The sequence below is a fragment of the Odocoileus virginianus genome, chromosome 3 (genome assembly GCF_023699985.2).
Source record: "Odocoileus virginianus isolate 20LAN1187 ecotype Illinois chromosome 3, Ovbor_1.2, whole genome shotgun sequence".
In the NCBI taxonomy this organism is placed as follows: Eukaryota; Metazoa; Chordata; class Mammalia; order Artiodactyla; family Cervidae; genus Odocoileus; species Odocoileus virginianus.
In genome coordinates, this window is record NC_069676.1 from 19,858,316 (window position 1) to 19,878,177 (window position 19,862).

The 19,862-nt window shown below is 48.3% G+C and overlaps 1 protein-coding gene across 7 annotated transcripts in view; it reads left to right on the top strand.

Annotated features, from left to right (window-relative positions):
* P4HA2 (prolyl 4-hydroxylase subunit alpha 2) overlaps positions 1-18,984 on the top strand; it is a 69,333-nt gene extending 50,349 nt beyond the window's left edge. For 5 of the 7 annotated variants that reach the window (XM_070465053.1, XM_070465052.1, XM_070465055.1 and 2 more), the window contains 10 exons: positions 3,073-3,312; positions 4,563-4,756; positions 5,538-5,714; positions 9,047-9,117; positions 9,356-9,455; positions 13,254-13,307; positions 13,836-13,901; positions 15,632-15,700; positions 16,093-16,189; positions 18,522-18,984. In XM_070465053.1, the coding sequence (XP_070321154.1) occupies positions 3,073-3,312; positions 4,563-4,756; positions 5,538-5,714; positions 9,047-9,117; positions 9,356-9,455; positions 13,254-13,307; positions 13,836-13,901; positions 15,632-15,700; positions 16,093-16,189; positions 18,522-18,592 (1,139 nt within the window). In that variant the 3' untranslated portion in view covers positions 18,593-18,984. Of the gene's footprint in view, positions 1-3,072; positions 3,313-4,562; positions 4,757-5,537; positions 5,715-9,046; positions 9,118-9,355; positions 9,456-13,253; positions 13,308-13,726; positions 13,787-13,835; positions 13,902-15,631; positions 15,701-16,092; positions 16,190-18,521 lie in introns of all 7 variants that reach the window. The other 2 variants (XM_070465058.1, XM_070465057.1) reach the window with 2 other exon arrangements.
* Positions 18,985-19,862: the final 878 nt, after the last annotated feature.

Below are 19,862 nucleotides of genomic sequence, written 5' to 3' on the forward strand. Positions count from 1 at the left end.
GTGCCAGTCCCCTAGTCCATGACAGCTGCCTCCCCTCAGCCCCTGCCCCACCACCTCCCTCCAGCCCAGGCCTCCCCTCTCTCAGCTCAGCGAATGCCAAGGCTGCTGCTCAGGACCTCCTTGGCCTGTGTCTCCAGAGTACCACTCAGGTCTGTATCCAGACCCACTTCTGTTCCCATCCTCCAGGGTCCTCTTGCCTAGGAGTGATCTCAGAACTCATTGTCCCGTGGCCCATGTGCCCTAAGTTACAGTCTGCCCGTTTCTTCTGTGTCTGCTTCTCTGGACTCTTCCCCCCGAGCTCATCTCAGAACCTCTGTTCTTGCTCATCTTAGATACCCGGGCCTCAGGATCCCAGGCCCCTTTGTGTCTCTGCTGCTGATCTTTCTCTTCTCCCTCCTGGTTAGGCAGCTGGATAGTCATCTACACTCTTCCTGTTTCTTTGGTTCCTATGTCCTCCTGAACACACAAAGTCTGGCCTCCTCCTGCCCCTGCAAGATCACCAGGAGCCACTTGGATGGTAAAGCCAGTAGACAGGTTTCAGGTCAGATGTTCTTTAGGTTTTCACTAGCGTTCAGCATATTAATTGCCTGATTCTTCCTGATGTTCTCCCCTCCTTTGAATTCTGAGATGCTGATCTCAGCCCTTTCTCTTTTGGCACCTCTCTCTCTCATTTCTTTTACAGGCCCTGTTTCAATTCAACTGGCTGCCTCAGTATGTTTATAAGAAGGCGTGTAGGGGTTTGGTGGCTATTAAAGGGCAATAAACCCAGGGATTCTGTTAGTCTCTGGTAGATCTTGGAGGCCACCTCACTCTTAGGGACCCTGTAGGAGGCACAGAAGAAGGAATCATGGTGTGTGGGAGAGGGAGGAACTGTGTTATTGGCTGGTCAGAGCCTGGAGCCTTGGTACTGGGAAGCCCAGGGAGCCAGCAGGAAGACTGGGGATGTCTCCTTAATCCTCACTCAACCAGAGTTTGGACCAAGGCCAGGAGGCCAGAGAGAGAAGGTGGCTTGGGGCACCTGCAGGATCCGTTCACCCTATAGCTAAGAGAATGATTGATGGGAAGAGGGAGCCACAGCCAGCACATTGACCCTTTGCATTCAGTAACAACCGCATGTGTATCCTGGAGGGGCAGTGAGGGGTGGATGGGAGTTGTTCCCCAGGGTGCTGTTCCTGTCTGGTATCTCCCTAAGCACCTTCTCCAGGGGAACCTGTTCACAGTCCTTTACTTTTAGGGCTAAATCCAAATTCCTCTTAACATGTGGTCTTTGCGGTCTTGCGTCGTTCTGTCTCCCTGGCCTCCTTGTCTGTTGTACTAAGATTCACCGCTGCTCGACTTCTTTGTTTCATCCCACAAACTCTGCAGGTTTACCTTTATGGCCCTTCAGCATTCAGCTCAACTGGTATTCTCCTGAGAGCACTTTCTAGAGAGCAGACTTTCACGTTGGTTTCTGGGAAAGATACTGAGTGTTTGGGAGCCATTCTTGACATTCTTGGTATCTGTGAGACATATGGTAACAACTACTGTTTATTACACTCTGAGGACTCATAGGAGACATTTTCATGTGACATCGTCTTCTTGAATTCTTGGCACAAGTCCTCTAAAATTGATGGCATTATCTCTTTTTAGAGGTAACAGACTAAGAATCAGAGAGGCTAAGTAACTTGTCCATAGTCACACAGCTGTTGGGTGCCATAGGTAGGCCCATACAGACCCTGCTTTGTCCAGCCCACTCACCTGTGTTATGCTGCCTCCATCAGTGTTGAGTTCCTGCACCTACAGAGCCAGAGATCTGTGGAGGTCCATGGAGAGTGAACAAGGACTCAAGGATGCCCCCCTTTCTCCCGTTTATGGTCTTCCTGCTAACTCTGTCTGGTGTTTTATTTTCCCGATTTTCCTATCCTGTCCTACATTGTCTGTTCCTGAGCCATCCTGGTGAGCAGCCCCTGAAGCCAACCCATGGCAGCAGGGGTTTCATTCTGGACATCTTAGATATTAGGCAGAAAGAGCCCACTCTGAGGCAACTTTTCATTGTCAGCCATGCCTGGGTTGCTATTAATGGTTTTGTAAGGAAGTTCCTTTGCTTTCCAGGAGGGTCACAGCTTAAACCCTGCATCTCTGCATAGCTTACACACCACATCTCCTTCTTGACTTGAAACTCTCTTCATGGTCACTTCCAGCATGAACCAACAGCAGACAACCTGTGGTCAGAGGACCTGCTGAATTGACCTTTACCAAGGGCCCACCTTGGTGGCTCAGATGGTAAAGAATCTGCCTGCAGTGTGAGAGACCTGGGTTCAATCCCTGGGTTGGGAAAATCCCCTGGAGAAGGGAATGGCTACCCACTCCAATATTCTTGCTTGGAGAATTCCATGGACAGAGGAGCCTGGTGGCTCCAGTTGATGGAGTTACAAAGAGTGGGACCGGACTGAGTGACTCACACCTTCACTTTGAAGGGCCTCACCACCTAGTGGTCGAAGCTGGCACTGCAGTCTTGTTTCTTGACCTCCCTTGGCATCTGTCTCACCTCTCCTGTTCTGCTTCTGCTATCTCTTAGGTACTTCTCAGTGTTATTCACTCCATCATTTCTGTACAGGTGGCGTCTGGGGCCCTGGCCTCAGCTACTGTGTCTCTCTTTCCTGACACTTATTTCTGGAAGCATTTATCTTCATCCATGGCTTTACCTGCCACCTCAGTTCTGTTTTTTATATTCAAGTTATTTTTTCTAAACTTCCAGTCTCAAATGGTCAGCTACCTTGCAGACATCTCCTGTGCGGCTCGCAGAACCTTTATACTCTCCTGAACACTACTTTTTGGGCGTCCTGGGCTCCTCCATCCCCCTTGGAAAGAGGAGAGTCTGAGGCTAGGAGATAGGCTGTGCACCCCAGCCGGAGGCAGGGCCAGCATGGTTGTGCTTTCTGTACTCAATGGCCCTTGGAGGTGTGGAGTCTGAAATCCTAGTGGGCCTCTGCTGGGGTGATGCCCCCAGTCCCAGGGTCCCAGGCTCCTGTAATGCGGGAAATCTGTCTCCCTAACCCTTTGGAGCCTGACTACGTGCCTCTCCGGCTGCAGGAACCAAGTACCAGGCCGTGCTGAGTGTTGACGACTGCTTTGGGATGGGCCGCTCGGCCTACAATGAAGGCGACTATTACCACACGGTGTTGTGGATGGAACAGGTACTAAAGCAGCTCGATGCTGGGGAGGAGGCCACCACATCCAAGGCCCAGGTGCTGGACTACCTGAGCTATGCCGTCTTCCAGTTGGGGGACCTGCACCGTGCCGTGGAGCTCACCCGCCGCCTGCTTTCCCTTGGTAAGGAGCCTCTGGGGGAAGGTCAGGTGCAGATGGGGAGGTGGCAGGAGTGGCTGCTGTCAGGGACCAAGCCAATTTGACCAGTTGCCTAGGCGGTGACCAATCCTTTGCTGCTTTCAGGCCCAGGCTAGCTGCCAGCTTGCTCTTTACCTACCTCAGTTCTGGCCTTAACCCTTGCCCAGTCACTGATGGATACATTCAGGCCTGCACATAGATTTCTATTCCATTTATAAATGGGAATCCAGGTTTGCAGTCTATCTGCTGCCCTGTAGGTTGGAGTCTTTATTACAAGCACAATAACTCGAGAGGCAAGCTGTATTTCAGGGTTGCTGCAGTGACAGTGGCCTGACCTGTTATTAGAGGTCTGAGGTCTAACTGATGGACTTGCCATGGCTTTGGTTATTTAAGTGTCTTGTGATGTTAGACTGAAGGAGATCAGAAGCACTGTGTCTTAAGAACCTATTTGTTCCTCTTCTTATTGATATTTGGGATATCACAGTCTGGGATTTCACTGGCCAGCAAATACTTCCTTTTGCTGCTGCTTTTCATGGGTCCTGCGTCTGAGGCCAGCCAGTGTGGATGTCTGTTAGACGGCTGTGGGAAGAGAGCTTTGTAGACTCTGTTGTGTCAGTAAGAGCCTTGGACAGGGAGTCGGGTCACCTGGGTTCCTCCTCTGAATAACCTCACATTAATTTCCTCACATCTTTGGGCTTCAGTTTCCTCATCTGAGGGGGTGGCTCAGTAATCCTGCCAGGCTCGCTCCTTCGTGTCGTGAGGCCCATAGGACAAAGCCGCGGGAGTGTCACGTGGCTGTTCTTGCTGCTGGTGTCTCAGCCTGCCTTCTCGCTGTGGCCAGGGCGTGATGCGCTCACCAGTAATGGAACAGGTGGACTCTAGGGCACGGATGAAGCTAGCACACAGCCAAGTTGGGAGGAGGAGGCAACTCTGGACTGCTTCTCTGGACCCGTGTCCTCAGGATTTCCAGGGAGGTCTGAGAGGAGATCGGCATCAGTGGCGCGGCCTCCCCTCCACCCCCTGCTTTGTGGCTCCTTTCTCATCTCTGACCAGAGGGGAGAGAACCTCTGCTGGCTTTTCCTCTGTGACCAGCAAACCCGCCTAGGTGCTGTGGAAGCCAGAATGCTGCGTGCAAGTGAGCTGCTGGGAGAGAAAACCGCTTACAGAATAATTTCTCTAAATGACCTAACAGATGTTTGTGGTTTCCTTTTCCTTCATGTTCTTTCCTTTTGTAGACCCGAGCCATGAACGAGCTGGAGGGAATCTGCACTACTTTGAAAGGTTGTTGGAAGAGGAAAGAGAAAAAATGTTATCGAATCACACAGAAGCTGAGCTCGCAGCCCAACAAGGCATATACGAGAGGCCTGTGGACTACCTGCCCGAGAGGGATGTCTATGAGAGCCTCTGTCGTGGGGAGGGTGTCAAACTGGTGAGACACGTGGATGGGTCAGGGCCCAGGCAGTGGACCTAGATTTCAGCTCTGGACAGACAGATGTGAAGAAGATGTTACTCTGTCTGTAGGTGGTTTTCTCAATCCTTGGTAGTATCTGCTGAGGCTGACATGTGGATGTTCTTCGAGGTACAGGATAGGAGGCTTGTCTTCCCTGAGGTCCCAGGCAGAGTTTCAGTCTTCTGAGTTGTTGCTGAGCACCCCTCCCCATCCCAAGAGGCTAGCTTCTGCCTGACTCACTCTTCTAAGAAAACCCATGGGACTTGATGTGCCTTGGGCCGCAACGGAAGTCGTGATCTCTAGCAAAGACAAGACAGTTGCTAGAGCTTGGTATGAGGCATCAGTGGCCTTGGAGAGCCCTGGGACCCTGATGCTTCCTCACAGAGGTGGCACAGATGTGAGTCAGTCTGTTGGCCTTCTCCGTGCCAGTATCTGCTTGCTCTAGCTGGCTCTTTGTCTAGAGAGACATCCCCCCTGCCCCAGCCCTCCTCACCTACTCACATCTCTGTGAGAAGGGTTGGGAATTACACCCTGCCACAGGACTTGTCAAACGAGGTATTCTTGGGAGAAGAGAACCTCTGCATGATTTGTGGCATATCATTTCATGCCAGCCAAACTGAGGGGCTTGTTTTCTTGTCTGGTGAGGTGGGAGGGAGTGACTGCTGGACATGGGGTTTGAGACCAGTGTCTGCAGCCAGCTGGTCTGGGACTGAGGGTTAGGACTCACTCGGTTCAGGGCCTGTTGTTCTGTGTTGCCCAGACCCCCCGAAGGCAGAAGAGGCTCTTCTGTAGGTATCACCATGGCAACAGGGTGCCGCAGCTGCTCATCGCCCCCTTCAAGGAGGAGGATGAATGGGACAGCCCGCACATCGTCAGGTACTACGACGTCATGTCTGACGAGGAAATCGAGAGGATCAAGGAGATTGCGAAACCCAAAGTAGGTGTCTCCACCGTTCCTTCTCAGGCCACTTAGTCCCGGTGCCATGGGGCAGTTTGGTTGCTCACCCAGCTGGCCTCTGCTGATGTCTTGCATGAGTCCACCGTCGGGTACTAAGGTGCTGCAGACTTGATTTGACCTTGAGGAGTCACGGTCCATGGAGGGAACCAATGTGGACAGACAAGGGTGGGAAATAAGGGCACCTGGGCAGGTTGGTGGCTGTGTGTGAGTGAGTGTTTAGGAAGTACGCCCTGGGGTACTGCCAGGCTGGGTCCTGTGAAGTTCCTGATTAGGACTGTGAAGAAGTGATTGACTTGGAGGAGCATGAGTATCCCTGCAGGACTGTCTTCTCATCTAGCAGCATGCTGGGTCTCTCTGTTTATTCACACCTTTAAATATTTTCTTCACATAAGCCCAGCACTTCTCTTGTTATATTTGTGCCTAAGCGGTTTGTTGTTGTTGTTATTGTAATTTCACTTTGTTTCTTTCTTTTTTTTTAAAATTAATTAATTATTTATTTATTTTCACTTTGTTTCTTTCATCATCATGATTTTACTGGTTACATTATTAAATTAGCTTACTATCATAAGCTAAACTGTCGATTGTAAAAATATATTTCATCATAATAGCTAATGTGTACTGAGTTCTGAAGTGTGGCAGGCCCTATTCTAAGTCCTTAACATGTGTTAACTGCTGTGTCTGTTCAGCAGGCTCTGTCTTCGTCTTCATTTTACTCACAAGGAAATAGACCCGGTGCAGATCACAGCTAGTGGTTGAATTCATTTCTTATTCTTTTGGTTTTTAGCTAATTATCTTAGGTTGTCCATATAGTACTAGCACCTGCAAATTAGAAAAATTTTGTTTTCTCCTTCCTATTCATTATAGTTCTGTTTCTGTTGTCTTGTTGAATTGTCCAGAGCTTCTAGAGAGTTTTTATAATAGGAATCTTTGTCTTGTTCCTGAATTTCCTAGAAATGCCTTTGGTATTTCACTGGTAAGTGTGCACATTGGCTATTGGTTTTGTATATACGTCATCATGTTACAAAATTATTCTTCTAGTTCATAAAAGATTTTCTCCCATTTCATCTTTCAAAGAGAACTGATTGCTGCCATGTCCCAACCCTTCTCCTGGTGATCAGGAGGAGGAGTTAGCTGGAGATCCTCTATTTCTCTGCTTCTAAGAGAACTGTCGAGGCCAGGAGGCCAGCACTCCTGGAGAGACCTAGGATAGGTTCCCATCCTGGGCCCTGGACTGCACCTTGGAACAACCTTGCTTTGAGGTACTAGGACCTCCAGGGCTCAGAGCCACTTGTTAGGGTCACTGATATTGCTGAGGGAGGGCCTAGCCAGTGTGTGTGGAGAACGGGGACCACAGACCCCCACGCTCTTCCATTCCCTGGACCAGCTCCAAATTCCTGCAGGAACGAAAACGGCTTTCTTGGCTGCCAGGCGAGGGAGGCACTGTGGTACTAGACGCTCCTGAGAGATTCCTCCCTTGTCCCTCTGACCAAGGCAGAAACATTGCTGTGTGTGTGTATGTTCATGTTGGGTGGATGTGTGCACATGGGTGTGGCTGAAGAGGAGAGTGGCTGGGAAAGCTAGTCTTTGAATAGAAGCCCTGCGAAGGGCCACACATGTTGGCTATTACAGGCGGACCTCTCCTTTCCGGAGCTTGTGAGGGACAGATGCTATCCTGGCTTTGAAGTAGGGCCCATGAGCTTAACTTAGCCTGTGGGGAATGCCTGGCAGCTGCCTGCGGGTCTCTGGCCTGCTTTCAAAATAGCTCTGTCTGTCCCTGGGAGCCGAGCACAGCTGCCCAGAGCCTCCCTGTGGGCGTCAGGCCAGTGCTGTGGTCCGCTTGTTTGGATGGGATCTAGCCACAGCTGCAGTTGTCATCAGGAAGGAGCAGTAGGTGGGATCTCAGGGGAGCCTTCCATTCTGGGTGCAGCGGGTCTTACCCGAATGTGCTGCAGCAGCACCTGTCCAGGTCGGCCAGCCTTCTGGTCCATCCACCCCCTCCATCCCTTCTGCCACCTCTTGCCCTGACCTCTCTCTGACATCCTCACTGGCCTCCTTGTTCCTGCTTTGACCCCTCCTTAGTCAACCCTCTATGATGTATCCACAGTGCTCTTTCTCACACTCAGGTTGTGGTGTCCCTCCCCTGCTTCTCACTGGTCACAGGTTACATCCAGCTCAACCCCCTCTTGCCTCCTCAGCCTGTTCTCATCTCTTTCCTCTCACTTCTAATCCACAGTCATATGCCACATCCATTTTCACCTCTGGGTCCCTGCATTGCTGTTCCTTCCCTGTTCCTGTAATGTTCTGCCTGGCTAACTCCTGCTTACCGTTCAAATCTCAGCTAGGTGGTTCCCCCATCACCCTCTCAGGAAACCAATCTTGACCCTGTAGACTGCGCTCCCCAGACACTGAGCTTCCTGCTTCCCAGCTTCTACATGCTGTGCTGTGACTACCCAGCTAGTTTTCTTCCTTCCCACCTGACTGAGCTGTATGAGGACAGAGGCCATGTCTTGGTCACCTGGCATCTTGCTAGCCGCATGAGTAAGCACTAGTTTAGACAGTCCGCAGCTGGAGCATGCGGGGCTGGCTCCAGGCAGCAGGCCCTTCCTGGGAGTATCACTGCAGCAGTCTGTGGAAACTGGGGGAGATGAGATAGGTGAGGTGTGTACGTATTATGAGTGAGCATGTGGAGGTGGGTGGCTTCCTGCGCCGTTCACTTATTGCTGCTTGTAGATTGCTTTCCTTGACTCTATCTTCTGACCTTACAATGCTCCCAAGGGAGTGAAAACTGTGCCTTCTGTTTTTGTTCCTTGTGCAGTGGGAGGCCAGCAGGGGCTGTGCAGTAGTAGAGTGTTTGGGTAGGTTTCTGGGCAGAGGAGGTTGCTGAGGTTCAGAAGGACAGTGGACTTGACTGTGTTAAGAGAAGCATGCAAGACTGAGACTCAGGGATGGCAGCACAGTCTGAATGTGGTGGGAGCAGCCAGGCATGGGCAGGTGTGGTGCATGGGCCTGGGGAGAAAGGGGCTGTCCAGGCAGATGGGTGAATGGACTAAACAGACTCCATAGGCATAATTCTGCAGACGGCGTGGACCTGGGAGGGAACAGGGGCGGGCAGTGGCCAGGCTCTGACAATAGAACAGGAATTTGGAGACCACTGCCCTGGCCTGGCTTGCAGGATCAAGGGGCCTTGGCTAGAGCCACTACCTGTAGAGCTCCTTCCCCTCCTGGTCTGACTGGCAGATCAGGTCCCAGTCTCTCCAGGTAAACACTCAAGGCAAAGAATGATAAGTGTGCCCTTTCTTCCTGCCTTCCAGCTTGCACGAGCCACTGTTCGTGATCCCAAGACAGGTGTGCTCACTGTCGCCAGCTACAGGGTTTCCAAAAGGTTAGCAAAGGTGATGGTGGTGGAGGGATGGCTGCTCGAGCCCCAGCTCCGGGCCTCCCAGTTCCTACTGAGGGCGGGTGACTCGGGTGGTTGTCCTCCCTGCTGGCGCCCACACCTGCCTACGTGGAACTTTTACTCTGTGCTGCCTTCCATGCTGGCCTGAGGCTGGGGAGAGTGTAGGACCTCATCTAAGTCTGCTTTGCCCTTCTTCTTTTCTCTCCTTCTTATTTTGGTGTAGCTCCTGGCTGGAGGAGGACGATGACCCTGTTGTGGCTCGGGTGAATCTGCGGATGCAGCATATCACAGGGCTAACAGTGAAGACTGCAGAATTGTTGCAGGTATGGCTTGTTCCTGGGACCCTGGAGTTAGGAAGGGAGTGTTTCTAGCTAGATCATCTCCCAGGGTGCTCAGGGCTGGGCGTAGGGCGGCTTGCCCAAAAAAACTGTCTGACTATAGGATGCCACGAGTATGGAGTGGCCTCCTATTGGGAAGCCAGAATTAAGTATGCCCACTGGCATTCAACAGTTAGTGTTCACAAATGTCAACTGAATATCTTCTCTGTGCCTGAGTATCACACTAGGTGCTAGGGATCATTGGTGGGTATGGCAGGCCCATTTATGTCATCTTGACTACAGATCCTGAATTGTTCCAGGGACACCTCTAAGAGCTGTGAATATATTCAGACGTATGGTTCTGAGTCTTAGTCAAGTGCACTTGGAGGTAAAGTGTTCTGTAATACTTTAGCAGTGAGAGGCCTAGATTGGTTGGATGGTGAAGACGAAGTACTCCATTTTAAGTGATTCCCTGGCACCCTGGCTTCCTGCTTTTTATTTCAGAGGTGAAGACATATGGCAGCACCATACTGAACATTATGGGCAGAGCTCCTACTAATGTGTCCTCTGTTCTAGTGAGTGCAAATCAGCACTTTGCATGATCCCTTCTGAACAACCCTGATTCTGAATTCTGCTGTAAAGTGATGCCCTGAGGCACTGCCAGAAAAGTTTCACTGGCATTTTTTCTTGAGTCTCCTGGATCTGTTTGGCCAGATGTTCTGTGTAATTAAGGATCTCACACTTTAACTGATCAACCATAGCTCTCAGTAGAATACTGAACTGAGATCACTTGGAAAATATTCTCTGAACTTTTGCCTGGACACATCCAAGCAAATCAGCACTCATTCCCCACTCCATAGCTGGGTCAGCAACCAAAACCAATTTTGAAGGTTGTCTTTATGGATTTGTATGAAGTCTGCCAGAGATTTTGGTTTATTTTTTTTTAAGCATGCTGATTATCTTATAGTTTCGTGACCATTTTATGTAATTTTTTCAGTTCCACTGAGCTTAGTGTTGAGTTTGTAAGTCTTAATTTTTAGGTAAGATCTGCAGACAAGCACATCGAGAGAGGACTTCTGCCACATCTCCCACTCCCCTGTTAGGTGGGAGAGCACACCCTTTTCAAGAACGATAGGGTCTCCATGCCCCAAGTGCATTTCTGTTGGTGTAGTTGTGATTCATACCTTCCTGGAACAGGTTTTGTGTTATGGTTAAGACATCTGCCATTGCTTCCTGCAAATCAGAGCCAGTGTTAGGACCATCATGGCCCTTACTGAGGATGATGTTCCATCTGGTTCCTGACTCCATACCCTGGGCCAAGAGGCTGAAAAGAGTGTACAAGGCCTGTACCCCTGTTGTTCTCCTGGCTGACTTCCAGGCTGTACCCTATCTCACATGCAACCCCAGAAGACAGCAGCTTTGTCCTTGGTCTGGCTTCATCTTAACTGATCTCTTGTAATGTTGTAACTCAGTTGATAAATGGGCTTTGAATGCTGCAACTCCCAGTGTGTGGGCTTTTATGGTCAGGGTCTTCTGGAAGAACATTTTTGTTTGCTTTCATTCTCTAGGAACTATCTTGGCATTTTCTTTGCCAGCCAGTGTTGTTCAAAGCTTTGGTCCTACATGGACAGGGGATAAGAAACTAGGTTTCAGAACCTGTCTCCCAGTGCTCGTTCCACATTCTGCACAGTGTGATACATGCCTAGGCACCAGCAAGAGCCTTCCCACCAGGGTCCTCCTGGGAGCATTACAGGCTTCTGGAAAGGACCTGGTTCTTCTGCTGCCTGTTGACACTCTCATCTGTAGTTGATGTGTTTGCTTTAGATCATTTGGACGAAAGGGCAATTGAGGCTTTCTTTTGAATTGGATGAGGGCCTGTCTGAGAGTAGAAAAGATTCTGCATTGCCAGAATTCCTGAAGATTGAACACTCTGCTGACTCGATGCCTCAGTCTCACAAAAAATGTGATTTCTAACCATTTGTCCCCCTTCACTTTGACCTCAGTATCATAAATACCCACATCTTTCAAAGGACTGACTCTTAATACTTTTGTGACAAATGAATACCTCCTCTCAGGAACCAGTTTTGATGTACAGCTTCTTATGTAAGGTATGAGTCTGGGGCCTGGAGTTTCCCAGATGGTGATTCTGATGGCTGCACATCCAGAAGTTCCCATGGCACTTGGACTATTTGGGGATGGTATTAAATAGTATAGGTACAGTAGCCTGAACACCATGATCAAATGTGACTCTCACAACTGCTAAAAGATAAGCCACCTGTAACAATGCAGCTTCTTTCACTATCCCCAGGTAGTGAAAGTTTAAGCACTCCATCCAAAAAGTGGGAGTGTTGGAAAATGCAGTCATACCTTGCACCTCCAGCAATAAGCAGCGAGTGAACTTTCCTGAATGCACTGGCAAACTGATCACAGTCATGTTTAAAGTTTTCTTCAAGTTCTTGGCTATAGTGGATCCAAAAACAAAGCATTTGTAATATCACTTCATCAACTTCTCTAGCACTTCTCTCCTTCCATGCATCTTCAGTCTCAGGGTCACCTGCTGAACTAGGCCTCCTTGCACTGTTGATAAGTATTTTTGGTGTGGGACACTTGAAGGCCAAAGCAGTGTGTGACAGGATGTTTTCTTCCACTGATTCTGATTCTCCTTATCAATGTTTTTATTTTTATGGACATTGAAAAGAATCATTCTGCCCCAGATCTGCGTTTCATCACATTCAATAAATACTGTTTTCTACTCCAAAAGGAGGATTTTCTCTCTTGTAAAGCCCATCCTCCCTCTCTCTCCATCCTGTTCGTAGATGGCCATTATTGCCAGTTTTGCAGCATCTCTCTCCTGACTCTTAGAATCAACAAAAAGTTTATATGAAACTAATTTTCTGATGACTAATAGTTGAATCCTTAAAGTGTTTATGGTTTCATTAAGACACAGTAGCCAAGTGTTCCCAGATAGACATTGGTGGTACCATTTGGTACATCAGCTTTCATGTCAGATTCTGCATTTCATCTTGAACTTCATCTCTCATCTAGCTACTGAAGCTAAAATAACCATTGTGACTTAGAACTTATGTTGTGCTGGTAAACTGTTCACAAAGGTGTTTATGACTTCTGGTCCAAGTAGTGATGCCTGAGGTGGCTCAGGCCCTGGTCTGGGTTCAGGCTTCACTTGGGGGCAATGAGACAGAGCAGCAGTTTGGGGCCCCCTCCAGCCAGCCGCGCAGGCCTTGCTGCTGCACTTGGGTGCAGAAGTATTCCGTGCAGCGGACCACTGGGAGGTGGGGTGGGATTTGTTTGTCCTGTTCAGCCTGACCAAGATGAGTTTCTGGGGCCTGGTGACAGAGGTGGCAGGAGCATGGCCAGGCACTGAGTAGCTCCCAAACTAGTACTAAAAAGAAAAAAAAAGCCCTCCCCCCCACAAACCGATTCTGAATTTATTGTTGGCATTCGTCTGGACTACCACTTCATTATCTTGCAAATAATCATGCCCTGCCTGAAGGAGGGCTCCCTCTGCTGCCATCCATGTGTCCCTCAAGGGCTGGAGCTTCTCCACAGTGGCCATCTGCAGCTTGCCCATCATGTTCTTTCTGGGAAACCACATTTGTGTTGCACCCTTCCTCTTGGACACAACTATAGACCTGTTTGTAGCATTTGTTCTGCCCAAACTGGCAGGGCATAGCTACCCTCCTCAGAGAGGCTGCTCCTCGGGGTTCTGGTTGTTACCTGGGGAGATGGGCTGCTTCAAGGTGGTTCATGCTGCTGACGAAGTCCAATGCTGTTATTTCCTACCAGGTTGCTAATTATGGAATGGGAGGACAGTACGAGCCACATTTTGACTTCTCCAGGGTAAGACCCCGCTCAGGTTTTTTCAAAGGCCCTGCTCTAGCTGATTTGAGAAGGCTGTAGCCTTCACCTTAGCGCCCCCACCTCACCAGGGCCCACTCTTTGTTACTGGAGAAGCCCAAGTCCAGAGCCGAGTGCAGCCTGGCTGTTTCCCCTGTGATGTTGGGAGTGGTCCCCCTGACCCGACCCTGCCATTCTTTGCCCTGATTCTGAAGCAGAGGACATCACTAGGTCTCTGTGAACTCTTTCCTGCCCCTTCTCCTCTATGCCCAGCTAGGATTTCCTTTGCAACTTTGGCCCCTGGTCCAGGCCTATGTATGGAACCCCCGCTTAGTACCTTCCCTCGACTTTTTTGGCCCCAGTCCTGTGGGTGGTGGGGGAAGTCAGTTGCAAACTTGGGTGAAAGTTGTTGTCTATTGCAGCGACCTTTTGACAGCGGCCTCAAAACGGAGGGGAATAGGTTAGCGACGTTTCTTAACTATGTAAGTACTGGGTACAGGCCCACCTGTGTGCTCTCACTTAATTTTATAGAAAGATGAGCAAGATGCTTTCAAGCGTTTAGGGACGGGGAATCGTGTGGCCACGTTCTTAAACTACGTAAGTATGATGCCTGCAATGTGTGGGCCTAAGGGGAGCCTGGGTCCAGAGTGCTGTCTTAAATGTGCTCCCATCAGAGCTGATACCACCAGCTGTTGCTCAGCGGCTGGGTCCTCCTGGCCCTCAGTACCCTTCTTCGCTGGTGTAGAGTGTTGCCCCGTGTTTCCATTTGTGTGCCTCTCCCAACTCTTGTGATTTACATCCCTGGCTCCTTTTTGATGGGCCCAGTGCTAATCTGGACTTGGGGATGGGTATCCTGGAGAGGTCTCTGCTTGGCGTCAGAGTGAGGAGGTGGCCTGGAAGTGCTCTTAGATGAAGCTGCCTTCATTTCCCCGGAGCTCAGTGGCCTGCCTGCTTCCCACCTGCTGCCTGTACTCTAGCCAAGGTTAGGTTTACCTCTCACATGAGGAACAGTTTCCTGTCCCCTTGGCTGAAAGAGGCATCCCTAAAGAGGCACAGAAGTAACTTAGAGATAGAAGCCTGTGTCCATTTTCCCCTTTGGTCTTGTTTAAGTTTTGTTGTGTGGTTATTATGTTGTGGGGACTGCTATGAGTGTGCTGGTGAGCAGGACATGCGTGGTTTCTCTTGGGCTTATGGTCTAATATGAAAGACTTTAGACATGGAAGAGGTAACTGGTTACCATAGTGATAAGTGCTGTGAAGAAGTAATGCAGAGTGGAGGTTCTGAGAAAGCCTCCCTTGAGAAGTAACATGTCAGTTGAGACTTAAAGGTTGGGTGGAAATTTGTTGGTAGAACATGATTTTCTGGTAGAGAGGAGAATGTGTGGAGGCCTGGAAAAGGGAAGGAACTTGGGATGTTGGAAAAAGAGAAAAAAGGGTGGTGTGTCTCAGAGATAGTGTGTTAATCTGGGGTGGCTAAAGGGAGAGGCTTGGGAGACTGCCAGGGCCTTCAGGTTTTAGAAAAGAGCCTGGATTTGATCCTCATTCTGGTGAGAAGCCATCAGGGGTTTTCATTTTCCTCATTTACCATTAGTCTGTTGGGTGCCCTTCAGTCTGTCTGGTATGTGTCCTGTGGAAATATTTTAGCTCCATGTTTTATTACCTTACAGGCAAAAACTTGAATTAAGAGAGCCAGATGAGAAAGAAGTAGTGCTTTGGGCACGAGCTGAGCTCTGTGGGCATGAGTGCAGCCTTGCTGATGTGGAAATTGTGTTCCATTTAGTTTGAGGTTTTACTGTGGGAGAAGCAGGCCCTCTGGAGACAGAGTACCCTAGCTGGCCCTGGGAGGGTGGCTGTTGCGGGAAGGTGAGGGTCTGACTAGAGCTGCAAGTTACTCAAGCCAGAGAAACAGTGCAGAGTTGGGACCACCAGTGGTGATAGAAGCCACAGGGAGCCCCTGGTCAGGGCAGCTCACAGGGCACACTGACTTAGGCGAGGGCCAGCTTGGATGAGAATAATGGGGGTGGGGGTCAGTCAGGCATTTTCCCAGTACAGACTCAGATTTTTCCCATTCGAGGACAGCCAGGGTATGGGTCTCCTTAGGCCTACATCTCTCCATGGCATGAGAGTGTCCTGATGAACCACTCAGATTAAGCAGGGTTTAGGGAGGGGCAGGGTGTGGGAAGAGCCTTTCTTGGTCAGAGGGCTAGTGGTGGAGCTACTGATGCTCAGAGGAGGACAATCCACATACTTTATCATGTCCTTTGTGGCTCAGTTGCTCCGAGAGTATTGAGTAGAAGGGGGGCCAAGCTCTGTGTCTTGTATTCCCAGATGAGTGATGTAGAAGCTGGTGGTGCCACCGTCTTTCCTGATCTGGGGGCTGCAATTTGGCCTAAGAAGGTAAGTTCTGGTTCTTGGCGGTCAAAGGTTGAAGTGCAGTGCCCAGACCTCATTCCTGTCTCCTAGTCCAGTTCCCTGGCTTGCTTGACTCTCACTTTGAGGGACCTTAGCCATTTCCTGCCTGAACCCTGACCTGTGGTCTAGGCCTTCACCTTGGGAGATGGACTGGAGAGGGAAATTCCTTGAGGGCCGGGTGAGATTCTCAATATCTACTCCACCAGGAGGGGTAGGAGCTTTTTGGGGAACTTCTCTACGCTGGAGTCCCAGAGTCCTGTGCCCCTGAACAGAGGAGAGTGAAAGTGTTTCTGCTCAGAGGGGGCTCTGGGGTACTCAGCATTAGATCCTTGAGCCCAGTATCTAAGGGTGTTGCATGACAGGCTTTCTCTTTCCAGGGCACAGCTGTATTCTGGTACAACCTCCTGCGGAGTGGGGAAGGTGACTACCGAACAAGACATGCTGCCTGCCCTGTGCTTGTGGGCTGCAAGTGGGGTGAGTGGCTTAAGTTGTGGTGGTGGCCTCTGGTGGTCAGCCTGAGACTCTGAACTGAGAGATACTTGCTGCTGAATTTTCACAGAGTCAAAACTGTCTCCCTTTTGGAGATTTTGGGGTTTTCTTTTTGTTTTTCCTTGATAATCAGTAGTCCCACCCAGCCATGTTAGCTGTCCACTCAGCTGGTTATATGCTAAGACATTTGGTTGGGAACACTTTCAGAGGTGCCCAGAGAGCTAAGGAAGCCCCAAGGAAAAATAGCTATACAGGCATCCTAGGTCCAGGATGGCTCCCAGAAGAGTGGACTCTGGCAAGGGTTCTGAGGTCACAGTGGGAAGAAGTGGAAACAGAAAGAGGAAAAGGTGTCTCAGGAAAGCAAAGCCCATGTGGAACAAGGCTCAGGCTAAAACCAACATCATAGGTGTGGGGACCAGCTGCCTTTGTCTCTTGCACAAGGGGAGGCTTGTGGCACAGAGACTGAGAGATGAGGCTTGAGGCTGAAATCAAACTGAGGAGGCTGAAAATTGAGCTTTGTTTTGGAAGCAGCTGTGGTGAGTCATGGAGAGGCTTGAAGCAGGATGTGACAGGAAGTGATCACAAAGAGATGAATTTATAGCCCTCTTGGAGAGTTATGGGGATAAATAGTGATAGGTTCACAGAAAATTAAGCAAATGAGAAAGAAAATAAGAAAAAATAAAAAAGTTGTACCAGAAAGGAAATACAGTTGACCCTTGAATAAAGCAGGGGTTAGGGGTGCTGACCCTCTACACAGTTGAAAATCCATGTGTAATTTATAGTTGGCCCTCCATATATGTGGTTCCTCCATATCCAAGGTTCTACATTTACGAATTCATACAATTGTGGATCATGTAGTACTGTAGTATTTACTATTGAAAAAAATAGGACTTCCCTAGTGGTCCAGTGGTTAAAAGTCTGGCTAACAATGCAGGGGACACAGGTTTCATCCCTGGTCCAGGAAGATTCCACATGCTACAGCTACTAAAGCCCATGTACCTGGAGTCTGTGTTCCTCAACAAGAGAAGCCACCTCAATGAGAAACCCACACACCACAACTAGAGAGTAGCACCTCCCTTGCCACAACTAGAGAAAGCCCATGCACAGCAGTGAAGACCCCAGTGCAGCAAAAAATTAGTTTTAAAAATAAAGTGATAAATCTTTTAAAAAACCCATGTATGTAAGTGGACTTGCCCAGTTCAAATGTGTTGTTCAAGGGTCAGCTGTACAATCTATTAGGTAGCTCAAGTGTGAGTAATATTTACATGACATAATAATGTAAATACTGAATATTAATTTAACTAGAACTTGTGATATAACTATATTGGGGGATAGGAAGGGGAAATATGTATTTAAAGAGTGGTGTAAAAAATTCCAAAGCTCCCATCTTCCATGGTAGACTATCAACATATAAGATCTAAAGTTGAAAGTTAAGAAATAACATTTTAAGTATGTTATTTAGAAAAATGAGGATAAATATCAGAAGAGACAAAGGAGTTAAATAAATGTTCAGTGGAAGTGGGGATTGATGGTGGGAATGGATAGGTAGGAAATTGCTATTTATTATTATAAGCCTTGTAGAACAATTTTATTTTTTCAGCTAAGTACATGTATTATTTAATTATCACAAAGTGTATTTTAAAAGTACAATGACTTCATTCGTACATTAAAAACAATTTTCTAAATTCATTATGAGTCTATGAAATAAAAACCGTGGTTTGTGAGCATTTAAGACACAACTTCAGGTGATAGTGCTAGCACCAGCTCTGCTTTCCTGCTACTCACAACATACAGGATTGATCTGCTGGTCTGGAGCCCCTGAGGTGGACTCCAGGCCTGCCACAGTCCTAACAGGCTGCCTTGTCTCTTCCATCTCACTTCCCACCCACCACATTCCAGTAGGGGGTTGGGGTCCTTGACACACACACCAGCGTGGATCGTGCCTTGCTCTCTGTCACCCTGTTCCCACTTCCCAGACCCCTTTGGTATAGGAACCACCTGCTCTGTCCATTTTCTTCCCTGGATAACTCCTGTTTAGCTTCCTGTCCCAGCCCTAGGGTTTCCTCTTCTCCCACATGGTTAAATGCTCTTTAGCTCTGTTTCTGTGGCAACCTACACACAGATATCTTGTGTCACTGACAGACTTTTGTACAATTATCTGTTTTCCTTACCAGCTCATAAGCAACTTGATGACCGAAACCAAGTCTTACTCATGTCTGATTCCCAGGCCTAGGGTAGGAGTCATCATGAAGGAATCATTCATTTTGGCTGCTTAACTAACCAACAGGATTGTAACATACTTTCTGTCTGTTCACAGTCTCCAATAAGTGGTTCCATGAACGAGGACAGGAATTCTTGAGGCCGTGTGGATCGACAGAAGTTGACTGACATCCTTTTCTGCCCTTCGCCTTCCTGGCCCCACAGTCCGTGTTGTCTTCAAGTTCAATGTGACAGACTCCTGTCTATGTTCCAGTCCCATCAGGCGGGTCTCTGGAGGCGTGAATGTTTTGTATGGAGTAGAGAGTGGACTAGGGAATGTCCTGGATGACCTGGATCCCAGCCTCTCTGGCCAGCCTATGCTATCTCTGGACGCTCGGGTAGGGCTGGAGTAGAGTCAGGTGGTCTGCACCTAGCAAGGTGCTTTTGTACCTCAGATGCTTTAGGTGTGAGATGTTTCAGTGAACCAAAGTTCTGATACCTTGTTTACATGCTTGTTTTTATGGAATTTCTATTAATGTGGCTTTAACCAAAAATAAAATGTCCCTGCCAGAAGCCTTAAAGAGCCTTATTTGGAGTATTTTTTTTTTTAAGATGGGGAGCTTTTACCAAGTTCACCATTTGGATAATGAATCTGGATAATGAATACTTGAGAGGCAAACCCTGATGTTCCAGACCAGGTTTCAACACTTGTTTTTCTTCTAAGCTTCAGTGTTCTTTCTGGAAAGTGAGAGAGACAGTCTCCTTGCATCTCAGAGAACATGGAGACCATGTATATCCATGATTGTGATGCTGTTATAATTTGAAATTTCTTACTTTAAAATTTTGAGACATACACACAAAGTTGGTTGTGATACATAGATGTACAGTTTAAAGACTATGAAGGAGAGCATGAAGACCCATGTCACCATCACCTGGGTTAGAGAAGAGATTATTTTCAGACTTATACCTCAGGGGCCCCTGGGTGCCCCTCTGATCGACCTGCCCCCAGTACCTCAGTGGTAACCACTGTCAACAGATCTGTGGTAGTTATGCCTTTGCTTTTCTTCGTAGTTTTACTATCCAGGTCTATATCCCTAAATAAATATTAGTTATTTTGTTTTCCTTGATTTTGAACTTTTTGTAGTGAAAGCAAGAGTATATTTTAGGGGGTGTTTGACTTCTTTTATTTGATAGTTGTTTGTAGGATTCATTCATGTTGTGAAGCTGTAATTTAAGTTAATTTGTGTAGTTCAGTTTTATTAGCATCTATCATAGGACAGTATCATAATATACTAATATACTGTTGATAGACATTTGAATTGGTCTCAGTCTTTTTATTAGGCTGCTGTTGCATTTTTATATGTGATTTCTGGTGCAAATAAACACATTTTTTAGAATATATACCTAGAAGTGGAAATACTGACTCTCAGTAGGTGGGTCTTCAACCTTACATATAATG